Source organism: Tupaia chinensis, unplaced genomic scaffold (assembly GCF_000334495.1).
Source record: "Tupaia chinensis unplaced genomic scaffold, TupChi_1.0 Scaffold000270_1, whole genome shotgun sequence".
Taxonomy (NCBI): Eukaryota; Metazoa; Chordata; class Mammalia; order Scandentia; family Tupaiidae; genus Tupaia; species Tupaia belangeri.
Window position 1 is genome coordinate 4443709 of NW_006159750.1, and position 18170 is coordinate 4461878.

Genomic DNA, 18170 nt, shown 5'->3' on the forward strand with positions numbered 1-18170 from the left:
TGCTGGGTTAGAGAAATGGAGAAAAAAGGATTGCAGCATGACCACACTTGAATGGGGATTCTCTCTCTTTCTCTGGTGAGCCTGTACACTGTCCAAATAATAATATAATAATAACATAAAGCCCTCTGGTAGCATGAGGAAGGTAAATTTGAGCAGGACTACTTAAGAAGCAGGTGTGATATTTCAGGGAAGAGCTATTGAGAGTCTGAATTGGGTCAGTGGTAAGGATGGGATTAATTTGGGAACAGTAGGAAGTACATAAGTAAGAAACATGGTAAGAGATAGGGAATCAAGGATGGGAAAAAAAGCAAAACATACAGGAAACAAGAAATGGAAGATCATTTGCTGACAATAACATGTTTGTTGATGTGCTTGACTGAGACAATATACAGTGTACTCTGGATGGAAAATCTCATTTTGTTTGCTGTAATGATGTACAGTAAATGAATATAAATAAATAAATGTAATTTAAAAAAAAGAAGCATGGCAGGAACCAATCATTTTGGCCTGTGTATGACTTCAGTTATTCATTTGGTCAACAAATATGTACTGAGTGTTCACTGTGATTGGCAAGCTGTACTGTTCATAGCATGCGGGATTCTTACTTTCTATCATCATCTTCATTTCTGGGTTTCTTCTCCAGTAAGGATTTTTTGATACACACCATGAGATAATTAATAGACAAGCACACTTCACAACTCTTGTTCATCCTAGCCTGATCTTTTGGCTTACTAGGAATTTTTACTCACAGGAAAACCTATTCCAGGGACCAGGTGGTGATGCAGCTGGATCCCTCCCACCCATGGGAGGTTCCTAGCATGTGTCCAGGGGACTCTCTCCACACACAGGATGGAAAGCGTGCCCACAGTCCAGCTGGGTAAGGCCAGAGGTAGTTCATGGCACGAGGATTCTGTTGAGCATACTCATCTCTCATGGAAGAAATAGATGGTTAAAAACTTAGGCGGAGAGGACTTGTTCAGAGGACTTAGGCGGAGAACTTGTTCAGAGTCCTAACAGGAATATCAGTAAACTACTTAGGAGACTGTATTCAGGTGTTTGATTGGTGTCTTAATCCCCAGGAAGTAGACCTGAGCTCCCTTGTGGCTTTATTTATTTATTTTTTAGAGAGGTTTTTTTGCTATAGAGCACATGCACTTGCTGGAGAGACAGAGATAGACAGACAGAAAGCTAGAAATCACCCCCCAAGGGGGGTGGCCATGCCGCATTCTCGTCTCTTCCACTCTTTTCTCGGGATATTGAGCACACACATACATGCCCAGTGTGAGTTTGAAGCCACTGGGTCCGGGACTCAAACCATGGTCGACTACGTGGGAGTCCAGTAACGTAACTATTACACTATCTGCTGGTCCCCCTTGGGGTTTTATTGGGTGAGACTATGCAGGTGATGTAAAATATATACAGTAATTCCAAAGTGTTTCATCTATCTAGTAATCTTAAATGAGGGAGATAGTACTCTGGAATTCCTAGATCACCTACTATGATGTGAGTAACACTTAAACTCTGTACATTCCTGTATTTGAGTCTGATCAGACTTAGCATTTAGTACAGCTGCATATAATAAAACCTAAAATAAACATTTTGAATAGTAAGATTTAAGAAATTTGGAGGAAGACAGTCCAGTGCTACTTGTTTATTTGAGGCACCCCCCCCACCTGTCTCTGTGTACCTCTGTAGCTTTTCTTGAGGGTCCGAGGTGACTTTTTCTTTTAAGAATTATTTTTTATTTAGCTTTATTTATTTATTTTAATTTGAGCAGAGAGGGACAGAGTGAGAGAAAGAGGGAAAGTGAGAAAGCAAGCCTCCAGGTCTGAGACTCTAACTGTGGTCGGCCATGTCAGAGTCCAGCACCCTTAACCACCACGCCACCTGCCGGCCCCCCAAGGTGACTTTTGACAGTAAATATCATAGTTTTCCAGGCAGAAGAAGGAAGGAAGGATAAGAGGTTGAAGAGTACGTTTCAGCTATGCCTCTTAACCATGCCTTTCCGGAAGTCACACTCAGTAGCCTCCATTTATCTCTCTCTAATTTATATACTCAATCCTGTGCCCACCCTTAGCAAGAGAGAATGGGAAGACACAGTCTTCTAAACAGATCCATTGTCAATATGAATAAAACCAGGGTTCTGTTTCTGTAGAAGAGGAGAGATTGAATTTTGGCTAAGCAACTGGCAGTCTCTGTCACATATGCTCCTAGGCAAACCATTTGGCTAGTTTAACTAGTCAAATTGGTGGGTAACTAGCTTGTGGATAAGTACCATGATCATGTCAGAGGCCTAAAGCCTAGAGGCTAGGAGTACTACACCAATAAACAGGTGGATGGATATTGAATTCAAGGACTAAAGAAGACTTAGATTTACCTAGGTCCTTAGTGTATCCTCATAGTTAAGGCCACAGAATAAAAAGAAAAGAAAGCCAAGGATAGAAGTGTGGTGGGCATCAACATTTTAAGAGGAACAAAAAACTAAGAAAAAGTCACAGAAGTAGAAAAGACCAAGACTATTTCAAGGATATATAAGGGTCAAGGATGATAATTATTTAAAAAGAGCCCATGGGGTCTGGCAATCAGCTACTTAATGCTGAGTAGTTTCAATAGAGTGGTGGGGGTAGAAGGCTGACTAGCAGGGATTGCAAAGTGATTAGGAAATGAAGAAATGGAAAATGGCTACACTGTAGACAGTTCTTCAAATTCCAGTTGCAACCCATTCTGGATGTGTGACCTTGGACAGGTCTCTTAATTTCTGGGTATCTTAGTGTCTTTATCTTCATTTTTCTAAAATGAAGCTAATAGTCACCTTTATAGAGTTGTTTTGAGAATTAATTGTGTTAATACATGTAAAGTATTTCTAACAATGTCTGTTGTATATAAGCACTTAATCAAGGGGGCCAAGTAGTGGCACAGTGGTAACATAATTGGACCCATGGTGTGAAAGGTCTTGGGTTCACATCCCAGGACCTCCCTGAGCACTCTAGGTGTGCACAAATGCCCATAATCTGGGCCAGCTGAGACTGGGGATGGATCATGGCGTGAAGACTCTGCTGGAGTGCCTCTTTCTCTCTCCCCCTTTCTCTCAGTCTCTGTCTTTCTCTGTCATGGAAAAGATAAATAAACTTTCAGAATACACATATTTAAAATAAATAAGTATGGGACCAGCAGGTGGCGTGGCAATTAAGAGCACTGGACTCCCACATGGCTGACTGCAGTTTCAACCCCGGACCTGGAGGCTTGCTTTCTCGCTTTCCCTTCCCCCCCCCCTCTGGTCAAATTAAAAAATAATAATAGCAAATAAAACTAAATAATTATTTAAAAATAAATAAGCACACAATAAATGCCATCATTGTCATCATTAGCATTAGTATCATCATCCAAGGAACTTGGACCTAAAAGGCAAAGAGACCGGTAGTAAGTAGATGAGGATATAGAGTAAGGGAAGTATATTTTTTCCCTTAAGGTTTAAAGGAGTGTCTTTTAGGAAAACTTATTCTTTATCTCTAGTCTGCTCTATAGTTTCAGTTATCTGCCTATATTTATAATGCTGTGCCAAAGTCTCTAAATCTCTTGTTTCTTCCCAAGCCTGTCAGGTTTAATGTTGGCTTCTTCTACCCCCTCACTAAACTAGATAAATATTTCTGTGTATTCTTCTTCCTTACTTATTTGTATTTAAAGAGAAACACCCACATGCAGAGTTCACTTGGGGTTTCGTTTTGTTTCATTTTTCTATAGGTCACATGTACTCACCGCAGGGAAACGGAGATAAGGAAAGAAAGGAAAAGTGAGAGATCACGCCCCAAGGCTATGGCCATACCACAGTCCCCTCTACTTGATTCTTCTCTCAAGATTTCAGACATGGGACCAGCAGTTAGCGTAATGGCTATGTCGCTGGACTCCCATGTAGTCGACCGCAGTTTGCGTCCTGGACCTGGTGGCTTAAAACTCACGCTGGGTGCATGTGCATGCGTACCCAAGATCCCAAGAGGAGAACGGAGGAGAAGGGATTGTGGCGTGGCCATCCTCCCTGGAGGGTGCTTTCTCGCCCTCTGTCTCTCTCTGTCTGGTAAACGCACACGCCCTATAGCAAAAACCTCTCCAAAAAAAAAAAGATTTCAGACATGCACTCACACATGCCTGGCATGTTTTTCAAGTCGCCAGATCTAGGACTCCATCTGCACAGTTGGCCATGTGGGATCCAGCTCCTTAACCACCGTGCCACCAGCTAGCCCAGAGTTTAGTGGATTTCTTTCATTCATATTACTGGGGCCAAAGCTGCCCTCTATTTGTCCAAGTGATAGCATATACTGTTTGGTACATAAAAGCTGCTATATTATATGGGCATTTTAAACTAGATGAAAATCTAAAATGTATTTCTGTAATTAATATTGGCAAGGAGTTACAGTTATTTTATAAGCACATGAAAAGTGACAACATACAGTAGGGTTTTAGGGCTATGCGGTGAGTATGAACGGATACATTTTTTCAGTACTTACAACATAATTTCTAGAATAATTGGCTTAATAACATTTTAAGATATCATCCTATTTTCATATATTAGACAATAAACAAGGTTCCTGCTCTTGGCTTAGTGGTTTTGTAAAGCAATTAGGAAAAAATGACTTGTAATGTTTTATGCTTTTAATTTTCATATTATTCTGTATTTGATGTTTTTGAATTTGTTAATTAGGCTTCTATTTTAATAATTTTGTAGATGCACTTAGACTCTAAGTGCTACAAAGCTTAGACTTTGTAACTGGAAAACTGCCGTCCCCTACCACCTACCCACTTCCCACATGGTCTGACAGGAAAGGAGCCGGGAGAGTAAATATCTTGAATTCTCTCTCCTGCTCTTCATCTTCCTGGGGTTTGCCCCATAAGCATGATCAGAGGTGGGGGGCAAGGGAGCCTGGTCGATGTAGTCTATAAAGACCGGCCTCTTGGGCCAATGCCTGGAAAGGGTGGAGTAATCTAGAATGACACACACAGCATCAACCCCAGTGGTTTTGATTTCCGTGAATATTTTTTATTCTATGTGTGTTCTTTTTTTTCCCCTTCTTTTTCTTTAACAGGATCCTATTCCTGTATAATAGATGCGAATTCTTTTTATATCTCTCTCAGAATATTTTTTCTTATTCCAGCACAGGTTCTGTTCTGTTTAAGTTGCTGCTTCTACTCATTTTGGTCTCCGTCCTTCATTTTAAGAGACTTTGCTCATCTGTCTGCTCATATTGAGCTGGGCCCCTACAAGTTGATTAGACGCTTTGTGCACGTGGAGGTCCCTTCTCTATTCTCATCTCAGGATTTTAGGTACATACACACACATTCCTCGCATGAGTTTTAAGCCACAGTGTCCAGGGCTCAAACCATGGTTGACTACATGGGAGTCCAGCAATGTAACCTTTATGCCACCTGCTGGTCCCTTTCATTTTTAAGTTACTTGTATTTTTTGCAGTTATTGGATTTCTGTGCATTGATGAAAAAAGCAATAAAACCAAACTGGTCCTAATACAAAGGCATTTTACTCCCTAAGGAAACTGTAAATTGACTCCCTATCACATTCACCACAATAGTTTTTCATAACTGTCTTCAAGCCTTTATCTAAATTTTCAACTCACCATCAGCCCCTATCACTCCATAGAAGTGACCACGCTTATGTCACTTCCCTGAAAAAACAAAACCATTCAAATTACACTCTCTTGCATTTCTCTCTTGCTCCTCCAGTTTCCTCTTTCTTTTCACCCATTATCTTTCTTTTCGTTCTGTATTACAGGAATAATTATCTTTTATCTCTAAGATTAACCTCCTATACCTACATAAAATAGTAGGAAACCAGCATGTACAAAATGCCCGGAAAGTTAAAAGGGCAAAGTTGTTGGAAACAGATTTTTCTTTGTGGACAAGTAGACCCAGTTTGAATGCCAATTCTGCCACTTCATACTAAATAACCTTGTACTTGATTTCTCTTATCTATAAACTGAGGCAAGCAAATGCCAGCTACCTCATAGGGGTGTCGGGGGATTAAACAGCATGTTCTCAGCTCTGCCTACATGGCAGCTGCTGTTGCTGTTATGGCTGGAGTGAAACTGACAGTACATCTTAGAGTAAATATTTGTTTCTCCCTAGAATAAGTATTTGTTTATATTTCTGTCTCTTGTACTAACTATAAACCATAAACCCCTGGGACCAACATATAGCATAGAGGTTATGTTGCTGGACTTCCACATGGCTGACCACAGTTTGAGCCCCAGACCCGGGGCTCAAAATCACGCCAGGCACATGTGTATGTGTGCCCAACATCCTGGGAGGAGAATGGAGAAGGGATTGTGGCATAGCCATCCCTCTTGGGGGATGATTTCTCACTTTCCCTCTCACTTTTGTCTGTCTGTCTGTCTGTCTGTCTGTCTCTCTCTGGTGAATGCATGTGCTCTAAGGCAAAAACCTCTCAAAACAAACAAACAAACAAAAACCTATAAGCCCTACAGAGTTAAGAACTCTTTCTCACACTATTATTATTATTATTATTTGCCAGAGAGCACATGCGCTCACCCAGAGAGAGGCAGAGAGAGGAGAAGCGTGCACACATGCACACACGCACACACACACACACACCCAGTGGGACATGGTAATTCCACAATCTCTTCTCCATTTTTCATCCTCTCAGGATTTTGCTCAGTCACTCACATGAACCTGGCATGTTTGTTCAGACTTCCAGGGCCAGGATTTGAACCACATGATCAGCCATGTAGGATCTGACTCCCTTAACCATTCACTAGGCTATAGGACCAGCCCTCACCCTTGTATTTTAAACACATAGCATGTACCCACCATATAAAATAAATGTGCGCTATATGTTGAATAAATAGTGAAGCCTCAGTTTACATGGTTAGAATGGATAACTAAACTCATTTTTTCAGTTTCTTGTGGGGAATTAAAACTTTCTAAAGATTTTCAGATCACAAGATGAGGAATGTGCTTCATTCCTGTCCACTGTTTACAGATACTGGCTTTTAGTGTATCACTTTGCATCAGAGACTTGAGTGCAAGTGTGTGTACACTTTTAACATGTCATTGGTCATAGTTAATTAATTGACTCTTTTTTCCCTTTCTTTCAGGGAGGTGGTGCAAGCCAACTGTGTTCACTGGAGAAAAAAGTTCTCATTTATGTGCAAAATGAGTGCAAGCGCCACCACGGGCATCCTCGATCCCTGTATCTACAGAGTATCTGTGAGGAAGGTATAAAAATAGCCTGTCCTCCCCTCTCAGAAACCGTAATTAGCTCCATAGTTACTGAATCCCTCATTCAGCTCTGCTTGATCATTATAACTGTTATATGCAGTTGCATTCCACCGTTGCAGCAATAATTTACTGACAAATATAATGAAGAAACTAAAATTATAAATTAAAATATTCAAGAACCTTCATCTCATTATCACCATATATAAGCAATATCCTTATCTGTCTTAGTTTGGGGACTTATATGTCTATCATGCCATTCATGAAATTTCTATTTGTTAGGCACTGTTCTGGAAACTGTATCTGTGTATCTGCAGCAGTTGGGGGAATAAGACTGTGTGAGCAATTTCATTGTATCCACATGGTGAAGATGACAGCAAGGCTACCAGCCCTGGTGGCCTTCAAAAAGTTTATGGAGAATGCATATTATGAGCAAACTATGCATGGATTTCAAAATTTTCTATACCAAAATACATTGTACATTAATTCCATTTTTCCACAAACTTTTGAAGTCTCATAGGATTATGTCTGGTAACAACATTGACATTAGGTGTTGTTTTCTTCATTTTCTGGAAGATCGAGGCTCAGAGAGGTTGAAGTTACTTGCCCCAATGTACCTAGCTAACAAATGGTGAGGTAGGGAGGAGACTCAGACACCAGTCTGTCTGATTGCAAGTCCATGTTTTCTTTCTTATGTTTTTTGCACGTGTTCAGTTGAGGCTTATTAGCAATTTGATATAGTTCAACTTAGTATGTATAGAAGTATTGTGATCCTGCCTTTATTGAGTAAAACAAAAGAGGAAACCATTTGCTGCCAGTACCAGTGAAATAAATTGGCTTTAAAGTGCCTAAATTTTATGTTTTACATTGTATCTACATTTTATGGCAATAAAGTAACATGTACATGGTCAAAAATTTAAAGAATGAATAAGAATTGTAATGCAAAGATGAGCTTTTTGCCATGTTCTTTTCCACTCTAGTTCTGTATCCTTCTATTGGAGATAAAAAAATATATTTTAGTTTCTGCTTTTTTAACTGACTGATAGCATTATGATCTTTATGGCCATATTTTAAGTTCTGTCAATAAAATTTAATCTGTCAGTTAAAATATAAATACACCTGATGATAACATGTATGATTAAGCCACTATGCAGTGCATTCCAGATGGGAAATCACATTTTGTATGCTGTGACGATGCTCAGGGAATGAATGTAAATTAATTAATTTTTTAAAAATGTTTCAGAAAAAAGTTACAGTGCACTTGTAACTAGATTCCAGCTTTGTCCATATTTTTAGTTTAAGATATTTTGTGAATCAATAAAATGTGGGGAAAAAAATTTTTTAAATATAAATACATACCTACGTTAATTGATTTTACAGGTGTTAAGCCTTTAACAGAAAGAGACCTTTGAAATAGTCCTATTTGGAGCAGCAGCAGCTGTGTGGAAGTTTCCCTAAAGGAAGTCTGATACAGTGAAAGTGTACTGTTCATTGTGTCATGCCTATCTGGATTTGAATCCCAGATATACCGACTATTAACTGAGAGACCTTAGGCAAATAGGACTTTTTGAATCTGTTTCCTTGTCCAGATAAGAATATCATACTTGCGTCTCAGTGCAGTTATAGGGATTGGTTGATGTAGAAGTAAAGCATTATGCCATCTTTCCTTTCTTCCTTGACTGCTGTTGCTTTTACCGAAACCTTTCCTAAATGGAATTCCAATTAGGATTTTTAAAAGATAATCTGTCAGTCTTTGAATTTTATGAAAAATAAAACATGGGGCCAGCAAGTAGAGTGGTTGCTAAAGGTACCAGACTCCCACATGACTGACTGCAGTTCAAATCCCAGACCTGGCAGCTTGCTTTCTCTCTCATTCTCTCTGTCTCTCTCTAGTGAGCACACATGCCCTTTTACAAATTAAAAAATAATAACAAGTAAAATAAAATAATCTTTAAAAAAAAAGAAAAAGAAAACATATGACTAGTGTAGAGTAAAGCATAATTGCAAATAGAAGAAATTCAGCATTTATTTATCTGGTTTTTTTTTTTTTTTTTTGAGAGGTTTTTCACTATAGGGCGCGTGCACTCGCCAGACAGAGAGAAACAGAGACAGAAAGCGAGAAATCACCCCCCAGAGGGGATGGCCACGCTGCAGTCCCTTCTCCTCCATTCTCCTCTCGGGATCTTGGGCACACACGCACACGCGCCCAGCATGGGTTTTAAGCCACTGGGTCCAGGACGCGAACCGCGGTCGACTACGTGGGAGTCCAGTGACATAGCCATTACGCTAACTGCTGGTTCCCTCAGCATTTATTTAAAAATAAATAGATAAAACGTGGGGCCAGCAGATGGCATGGTGGTTAAGATGCTGGACTCCCACATAACCAACTGCGGTTCACATCTGGACCTGGTGGCTTGAAAACTCACACTGGGCATGTGTGCATTATGCCAAAAATCCCAAGAGGAAAAGGGATTGCAGTGTGGCTGTTCTTCTGGGGGGTGCTTTCGTACTTTCCTTTTCGTTGTCTTTCTCTGTCTCTCCAGTGAGCACATGTACCCTATGGCAAGAACATTAAGGGGAAAAAAAAAGTAACTGATAGTGCTATTTAAGGTAGGACGTGTTCATCTGAGATAAAGCAGTTCCTCAGGTGTAATGGGACATATATGATATACTGCTAAAACAGACACCTGAATAGACAATGGCTTAAACAAGATAGAAGTTTATGTCTCTCTTGGGTAACACTCAAGTCCTACAGGACTAGTCATGCATCCTGGCCATCATCTTCACCACGTGAGGCCAAAGAAATTGCTCATGCAGTCTTATCTCCCAGCCAGTAAAAAAGGAGACAAAGCCACATAAGAACAAATGGGCCTTTTTTTCAGGGCATCACTGAAGAGTGGTACACATGACTTCTCTGCATATCCCACTGGTTAGAACTGGGCCATGTGGCCACAACAAATTTGAAAGAAAGGCTGTGAATGTAGTAGTCTCTACTAGGTGGCCAACAGGGTCTAACATTGAAGAGGGAAGAATGGATATTGGTAAACCATTAACTCTCTTTACTATCTTTGGTTAAATGGAGGTCTTTATTGAGCTTACTCTGTCTAACCCTTCCAAAGTATTATCTAAAAGTCAGAAGCTATAAAAGGAAAATTAGGGGCCAGCACATGGCACGGTCATTAACACACTGGACTCCCACATGGCTGACGATGGTTCAAGTCCCAGACCTGATGGAACTCTCCACAGCAAGTGCATGTATCCTATAGCAAATTAAAACACAGACACACACACACACACACACACACACACACAAACAAAACAACAACAACAAAAAAAAGGATGGCATGCCCAAGATGGCAAATGCTGCTGAGAGGTTAAGGAAAATGAAGACATAGAGCCTTTGGCTTTAACAAAATGAAGACCATTGGGAATCTTAAGAACTATTACAGAGGGAAAATTAGGAAAGATACTGGAGTGGGTTAACTAGAATGGGATACAACAAATATAGGTAAGTCTTTTAAAGAATTTGACTATATATGGGGAGCAGAGAAAATAATTAGAGGAGACAAGGACCATCTGGAGTAAGTTTTGTTTTTGTTTGTTTAATAGAGGACATTATTAAGAGATATGTCAATGACCTAATAAAAAAGAATAACTAATTCATAATGGGGTAGACATAGTGGCATTGCCACACCTGACATCCATGGGGCAGGGAAGAGAGGCAGCAATATTCATGAATAATAATAGAGTTTATTACAGATTGCTTCTAAGTTTATTTAAATTCACTATTTTAAAGCTATAAATGATAGATCATACATTATGTATCTGGTTTGTGGGGGCAAAAAAAGAGACAATTCCATTCAACATATACATTTTAAAAAGTGGGTGAGGGTAAGGGAGCTCGGCCCCATGATGATAATGGCAACCATGTAGACAGACTATACTGTTTGCTGGGCATTGTTCTAAGTGTTTCACATTTCATTCTCACAGTTGCATGATGCCCTAAATCCTAACATTTGGCAAATGAATGTACAATTATGTATTTTAAGTTAAAATAAAATGTTAGTATGTATATAATGTTTATTATTTTTCACTTTTTCCAGTCTTGTTCACATTAGATAAAAGGGCTTATACTTTACTACATGTTTTCATTTATATGTATAGAACATCTTTTGAATAATTCATAAAAACTGATAACAGTAGCTGTCTCTGGGGTGAGATCTACAGTGTATTAGTTTCCTTAACTAAATGGTTGAACCTTTCTTGGGTGATTCAGGTTTTAGCGGTGAACCCAGGACATTTTTTGGCTATTTCTTCTTCAGCAAATAAAATATTAGCTTGTCTTCTCATCATTCATCCTGTTTATATTAAAGTTATATGTTAAATAAAAATTCTGGTCATATTGAGGGGATATGGAGATCCAAAAGGCTGGACTTGAGACATTAGAATTTTACTGTCTATGGATCAGCCGATGGTGTGATTGTTATGTGGCTGGATTTCCACATAGCCCACCATGGTTCGAGTCCTGGTTGCAGCGGCTTAAAACTCATGCCGGGCGTGTGTGCGTGCGTGCCCAAAATCCTAAGAGGAGAATGGAAGAGAAGGGATTATGGCATAGCCATCCTCCTGGGGAGTGGGAGTGACTTCTCACATTCTGTCTCTCTGTCTCTCCAGTGTGCACACATACCCTATAGCAAAAATCTCTCTTAACAAAAAAAAAAAGAATTTTTCCATTTATGATATTTGCCAGCTATTATAAAAGTTTATTTCAAAATTATTTAAATTTAAATTCTTAATTATGGTGTTTTCTGTCTTTGGCAGGAATTAAAAGGTGGAAAAGCATATGCTAAGGTAAGTTAATGTTCTTTAACTCTCTTGGAACTTGTAATATCACTCATTGCTATTTATGTTCTTAAAAATTAAATGGTTTTCTCTTCTAATTGTTTTTCAGAAGCTTGGTTCTTTTTCAGTAAAGCAACTTGAAGATTGAACAGTTGGGTTGAACAACAAATTATAGGCATATTCTTTCTAAATGCTTATTATAGGATATTATTCTTTAGTTTCAGCTTTCCTACTAAAGGATGATCTCTGGCTTGCATTAAGCCGTAGCAACAGATAATTCAGTCTCAGCCGCATTCCCGGGGCGCACCTCCCCCAGGGGAAGGCCCTCTGTGCTTTCCCAGCACTCTGATATATCTTGTTACTTCTACTAGCTACGTGGAATGAGTGTCCTCACTTTTTTGCCTAATTGTAGGAATTGGTCATTAATAATACTACCAAAAACCCGCCTATTCCTCTTTTATTTCCACTCACTGAATGGAATCTCTGTCAATGCAATTGTCTGAGTCAGGCACCTGGACACTAGTTTTAACTACCTAATCTACCTAACTTCCTCAATCTTCGTTACAGTGTCAGTTGGGATGTTCTTTGCTATAAGTACCAGAAAACTCCCCTCAAGTGGAAATTCTTTTAAGGTTTATTTTTAATTATTTCTTCCATGAGAGAAAGAGAGACAGAGACACAGGTACCCTCCACAGGGCCTCGGCACACTTGGATCTTCCCATCAGCCCTCCAGCCAGCCAGGATCACAGGCACATGCAGGTGGACCTAGGGCAGTTAGGTTGCCCTGGCATCGGAAGCCAGGCCTCCCCCACAGCTCCAATATCACCCAGCTGCACACGACTGCCTGTGCCACCACAGCTGAGCCTAGATATTGCCTTAATGTCGCAAAATGAGAAGATGTGAGATAGAGCTGCTCCAGAATTAGTTTATCCACTGACTGAAGAACATCAAGAACTCATATTGTTTTTCTTTTTTCCATTCCAACATTCTGTGTGTGATGACTTTGTCCTTGGCTAGCTCCCCTCATGGACACAGATGGCTGACTACTTGATTTTTAGTCAGCACATCCCCATATAACAAAATCCAGCTGCCCCTCCATGTCTTATTTTTTTGAGTGAAATGGTCCTAAATTACTTTTTATTATTTTTTTTTCCAAGATGGCCCTCAGAGGATTTCCCCATCTAGGCCAGAACTAGATCATATGCCTACCCTAAACCAGTTGTAGGTTAAATAGGAATGGATTACAATGTTTTGCTTGGACAAAGCACAATTTAACAATGAACCAGGGGTTGTATTACCTTCCTTTGCATGTGAACGAACTGAAAGGAATCCTGAATAGAATCAACAGTTTGTGAGACCAGCAGGTGGTGTAATGGTTACACTGCTGGACTCCCACGTAGTTCTATGGTTTGGGTCCTGGACCTGGTGGCTTAAAACTCTCACCAGATGGGCACGTATGGGTGCGTGCCCAAAATCCCAAGAGGTGACTGAAGAGTAACTGGAGGAGAAGGGATTGAACTGTGGTTATCTCCCCTGGGGGGTGATTTCTTGCCTTCTGTCTCTCTGGCAAGCACACACACCTTATAACAAAAAATCTGAAAAAAAAAAAAAAAAAAAAAAGGAAGAGTTTGCCCATAAGGAATAATAGGGCATTTAATGTTGGATAGGCACAACAGGGTATGCTGTATGCTGTCATTAACAAATTCTCTTGATTTGTCCTTCCTAAAAAGCTCTTGAATCCATACCTTCCTCCGCCCTGCCCCGGGCCCCTGCCTGTGGTACCCTTGTTGTTTCTTATTTGTAGCCTGCATTGGCCTCCTGTCTAGCCTCTCCGCCATGGTTATAATCTCCTTCCATCCTCCATATAGTTGTCAGTGTTCTCTCTAAAATTAAAATATGATCATATCATTCCCTCACTTTTAGTCTTCCATCAGCTGTTATTTACAAAGGAAGATGAAAACTTAACCTAGCATGTAAGATTCATCTTGTTTTGCACATCATCTCTTCTCTTTGACATCTGCACACGCACGCACACACACACACATTCATACATTCCTTCTTATGCTTCAGACATACAGCTCTCATGTACTTCCTGGAGTTTCCCATGCTATTTTCACCTCCTTGCCTTGTGACCCAATGTTTTCCCTTCTGTGCATGTATTTCTCCACCCTCTAGTCAGCTCATGTGTCATTAAAGGCTCAGCTTAGTCATCTCTCCCCACTAAGAACTTTTCATTTCCTATCTTTCTTGTAGCTGTGTCTTTCTCTGTCATAGAACTTATCACACTGTGTTGCTGGAATTTGTTTTGTTTTCTATCTTCCCTTATAAACTATAAGCATGAGAATGATTCTGTATTCCCAAACCTAACATTACCTGGAATGTAGATACTGAAAATTATTTTTTGAATGAATTAAGATCTACCACAGATAACTAATATTTATGTATTCATTCCATTTTCATGGGACAGTCATGTAAGTGAAGAAAAAATAAACAATAATCATAGGAAACATGGACTCTCTGTTACCTTGCAAGAAAGTAAGCTCTTCGAAAGCATACTGTTTGCCCTGTTCTTCAGTGTTTTCCTGTGTCTAGAGTAGGAACTCATATGTAAAAGGTGCTTAATGAATATTGACCTTCCTCATGGGTAACCTTCAGACTACAACATCACATCGACATACCCTACCTACCTTTTAAAATACGTTCTTAACAGAGACTGTCTTAGTTTGGACTGCTACACCAAATTATCATGAACTGGGTGGCTTACACAACAAACATTTATTTCTCACAGTTCTGGAGGCCAAGATATCCAAGATCAAGGTGTCAGCAGTCTGGTGTTTGGTGACGGCCAATCTTCCTTGTAGATGGTTGCCTTCTTGTTGTGTCTGCACATGACAGAGAGAGAAGTGAGCTCTCTTAGGTCTTTTTAAAAGAACATGAATCCATTCATGAGGGTTCCATGCTTAAGACCTAATTATTTCAAGGACCATACTACCTAATACCACCTTATAGGGAGTTAGAGTTTCAGCATTTGAATTTGGGGAGGATACAAACAGGCGGTCATGATAAAGACTAATCAGTTTCTTGATAAACCAGTGGGTCATTTTTCATTCAAGAAATATGTAGTAAGTACCTATGATGTGCCAGGTATTGTTCCTGGCAGTCATCTAAGTATTGGATACAGCAATGAACAAAACAGAAGTCCCTGCACTCATGGAGCTTACATTCTAGGGAGCAGGGGAGCTAGAGATGGTAACAAAATCAATGTGACATATGTGTATGTGGTAACTACTAAGGAAAAGGCTAGAGCAGGTCAAGGATGGGAGGCAATGACTACAGGGTGAGGGAGGAAAGAGGGGCATATCATAGCATGGTCAGGGAAGGCTCCTTAAGAGAGACAGCATTTGAACATTGCCCTGAATGGAATGGGAAAGAAAACTATAAGGTTTAAGATTGTTTCAAGCAGAAGAATAGGAAGCGTTAAAGGTGATTTAATGTATAAGACATTGTGGCTAACAGAGTAAATAGGGTTGGATGGGGAGATGAATGAGGTGGCCAGAGACTTTGAAATCAGACAGCATAGATAGCTCTTTCAATGAGTTTTATTGTAAAGGATAGAAAAAGGTCTACTAACCTGAAGAGAGATGTGGGATGAGGTTCTGTTTTGTTTTCTTTTTTGTTGCTGCTGTTGTTAAGGTAGGAGAAAATCAGGGCCAGAGGGTGGCATGTTAATAATGCAACTGGAGCCACCTGAGAAGGTCTCAGGTTCATGACTGGGCCCTCACTGTGCACACCACACTGGTATCCAGGCCAGCTGAGGCTGGGGATGGATCACAGCATTAAGACCATTTTAGGGGTGCCTGTTTCTCTCTCTCAAAAAATAAATAATCTTTTAAAAATTAATGAAAAACCAGGGACCAGCAGTTGGCAGAATGGCTATGTTGCTGGACTCCCACGTAGTTGACTGTGGTTTGAGTCCCGGACCCATTGGCTTAATAAACTCACGCCAAGCACATGTGCATGCGTGCCCAAGATCCTGAGAGGAGAATGGAGGAGAAGGGATTGTGGCGTGGACATCCCCCCTGAAAGGTGATTTCTTGCTTTCTGTCTCTCTGTTTCTTTCTGGTGAGCACACATGCCCTATAGCAAAAGCCTTTCCAAAAAAAATAATAATAATTAATGAAAAATTAATACAATTAATTTTTAAAGATTAATCATCTTTTTTTTAAAGAAATAAAGACAGGAGAAATCCAGCATGTCATATGCTGATGGGAATAATCCAGTAGAGAACTGGGCTTTTAGAATGCAGACAGGATCAAATTGCTGAAGTGAGGAAAGTGGTGAGCGTGAGTAGGCAAGAGGAGAGTGGCTGGCCTCAGACAGGCAGGCGCACAGCCAGTTTGTCCATAGTACTGCAAGTGGGAAGGCAAATTTATGGGCACAGATGCAGGTAGGTGAGTAGCTATAACTGGCAATAAGGGTTTGTAGAGGTTAAGTGCTCTTTTGATTGCTTTTCTTTTCTGAGTGAAATAGGAAGCAAGGTCATTAACAGAGAGGATGGGAAAGGAATGTTGGAGGTTCAAAGAGAGATAAAAATATTTGAAATAGAATGTGTTGATATGTATGACTAAATAGTCACATGCGCAGTTGGGTATGGCTTTGCCCTGGATAGAGCCAGATTTTTTCTGCTGATTTGTTGACCTCTTAAAAGAGGCTGTAAGACCATCACAGTAGCCATGCGAAAATTACGTAGATGTCCCCTGTAGCTTGACATGTGTCTGACTTCTTACATTTGGACTTGTCCTAACTCTGCTCTAAGTTCTTATTCTTTTTTTTTTTTTTGGTATCAGTTAAAAGCTACTAAAACAATGTTCCAGCTTGCAATTAAAATCTTTGTCATACGCCATTTGAATCTGCCCACTGTGTGTTTTAAAACCTTAAACAACATCACAGCAGTGTTTGAGTGTAGATGAGCTTAATTAATTGCAAGCTCAATTCACTTTTTTAATAAAAATGAATAAAAAGCTATATATATTTTTAATAAAAGGCTATATATATTAGTCATGTAGAGTAGACCTAGTTTGTTCCAAAAATAATGATGTAACAGAGTTGATTTGTTGTTCCACTTGGAAGTGAGACATAGGGTTATACAATCTCAGTGAAAAGATTGTAGGACAACCTTTGGTAGCTGCAGAAAATGGAGACTAGAGGCCTGCAGGAGACCTGCAGGTGGCCTGGTGGTTAAGGTGCTGGACACTCCCATGTGGCTGACCATGGTTCAAGTCTTGGACTTGGTGGCTTGCTTTCTAACTTTTCCCCTCTCTCTCTCTGTGTCTCTCTCTGGTCAAATTAAAATAAATGAATAATAAATAAAATTAAATAATTTTTTTAAAAAGAAAAAAAAGGAAATAGAGACTGAACCTGGATAGTAACAAGGTGGAGGACAGGTTTGAGCTGAACTAGCAGAAGAGATGGTTTGTAGAGCCATGGAAAATGGGAGAAGTGGGTTCCATTAAGAAAGATTCAGCTCAGAGCTGACAGGTGGTGTAGTTGTTAAAGGTGCTAGACTCCCACATGGCCAACTGGTTCAAGTCTGGACCTGGTGGCTTGCTTTCTCACTATTTTTCTCTCTTTCTGTCTCTCTCTGGTCAAATTTAAAAATAATAATAGTAATAGGGGCTGACAGGTGGCATGGTGGTTAAGGACGCTGGTCTCCCACATGGCCAACTGCGGTTCAAGTCCCAGAACTGATGGCTCCCTTTTTCACTTTATCTCTCTCTCTCCCTCCCTCTCCCTCTCCCTCCCTCTCCCTCTCTGGTCAAATTTAAATAAATAAATAAATAAATAAAGTTAAATAAAATAATTCTAAATAATAATTTAAAAGTAACGTTAAATAAAATAATTCTTTTTTAAAAAATGAAAGATTCAGCTCATGGATGACAAACGTGCCAAATATTGAGGAAATTGGTGAAAGAGAAGGAGCTTTTGCCATAGAAAGTGTAATTCCCTTCCACCATTCTAGCTCTTGCATGGAGACCTCAATAACCCACAACTGTCTGCAGTCACCAGGCACTAAGCATAGAGCCAGA

The 18170-nt window shown here is 39.9% G+C and overlaps 1 protein-coding gene across 1 annotated transcript in view; it reads left to right on the forward strand.

Annotated features, from left to right (window-relative positions):
* Nucleotides 1–18170, forward strand: part of EEIG2 (EEIG family member 2) — an 84937-nt gene that overhangs the window by 26534 nt on the left and 40233 nt on the right. Inside the window, exons 2-3 of the mRNA XM_006149499.3 lie at nt 7122–7242; nt 12064–12093. Coding sequence (XP_006149561.1) covers nt 7122–7242; nt 12064–12093 — 151 coding nt within the window. The remainder of the gene's footprint in view (nt 1–7121; nt 7243–12063; nt 12094–18170) is intronic.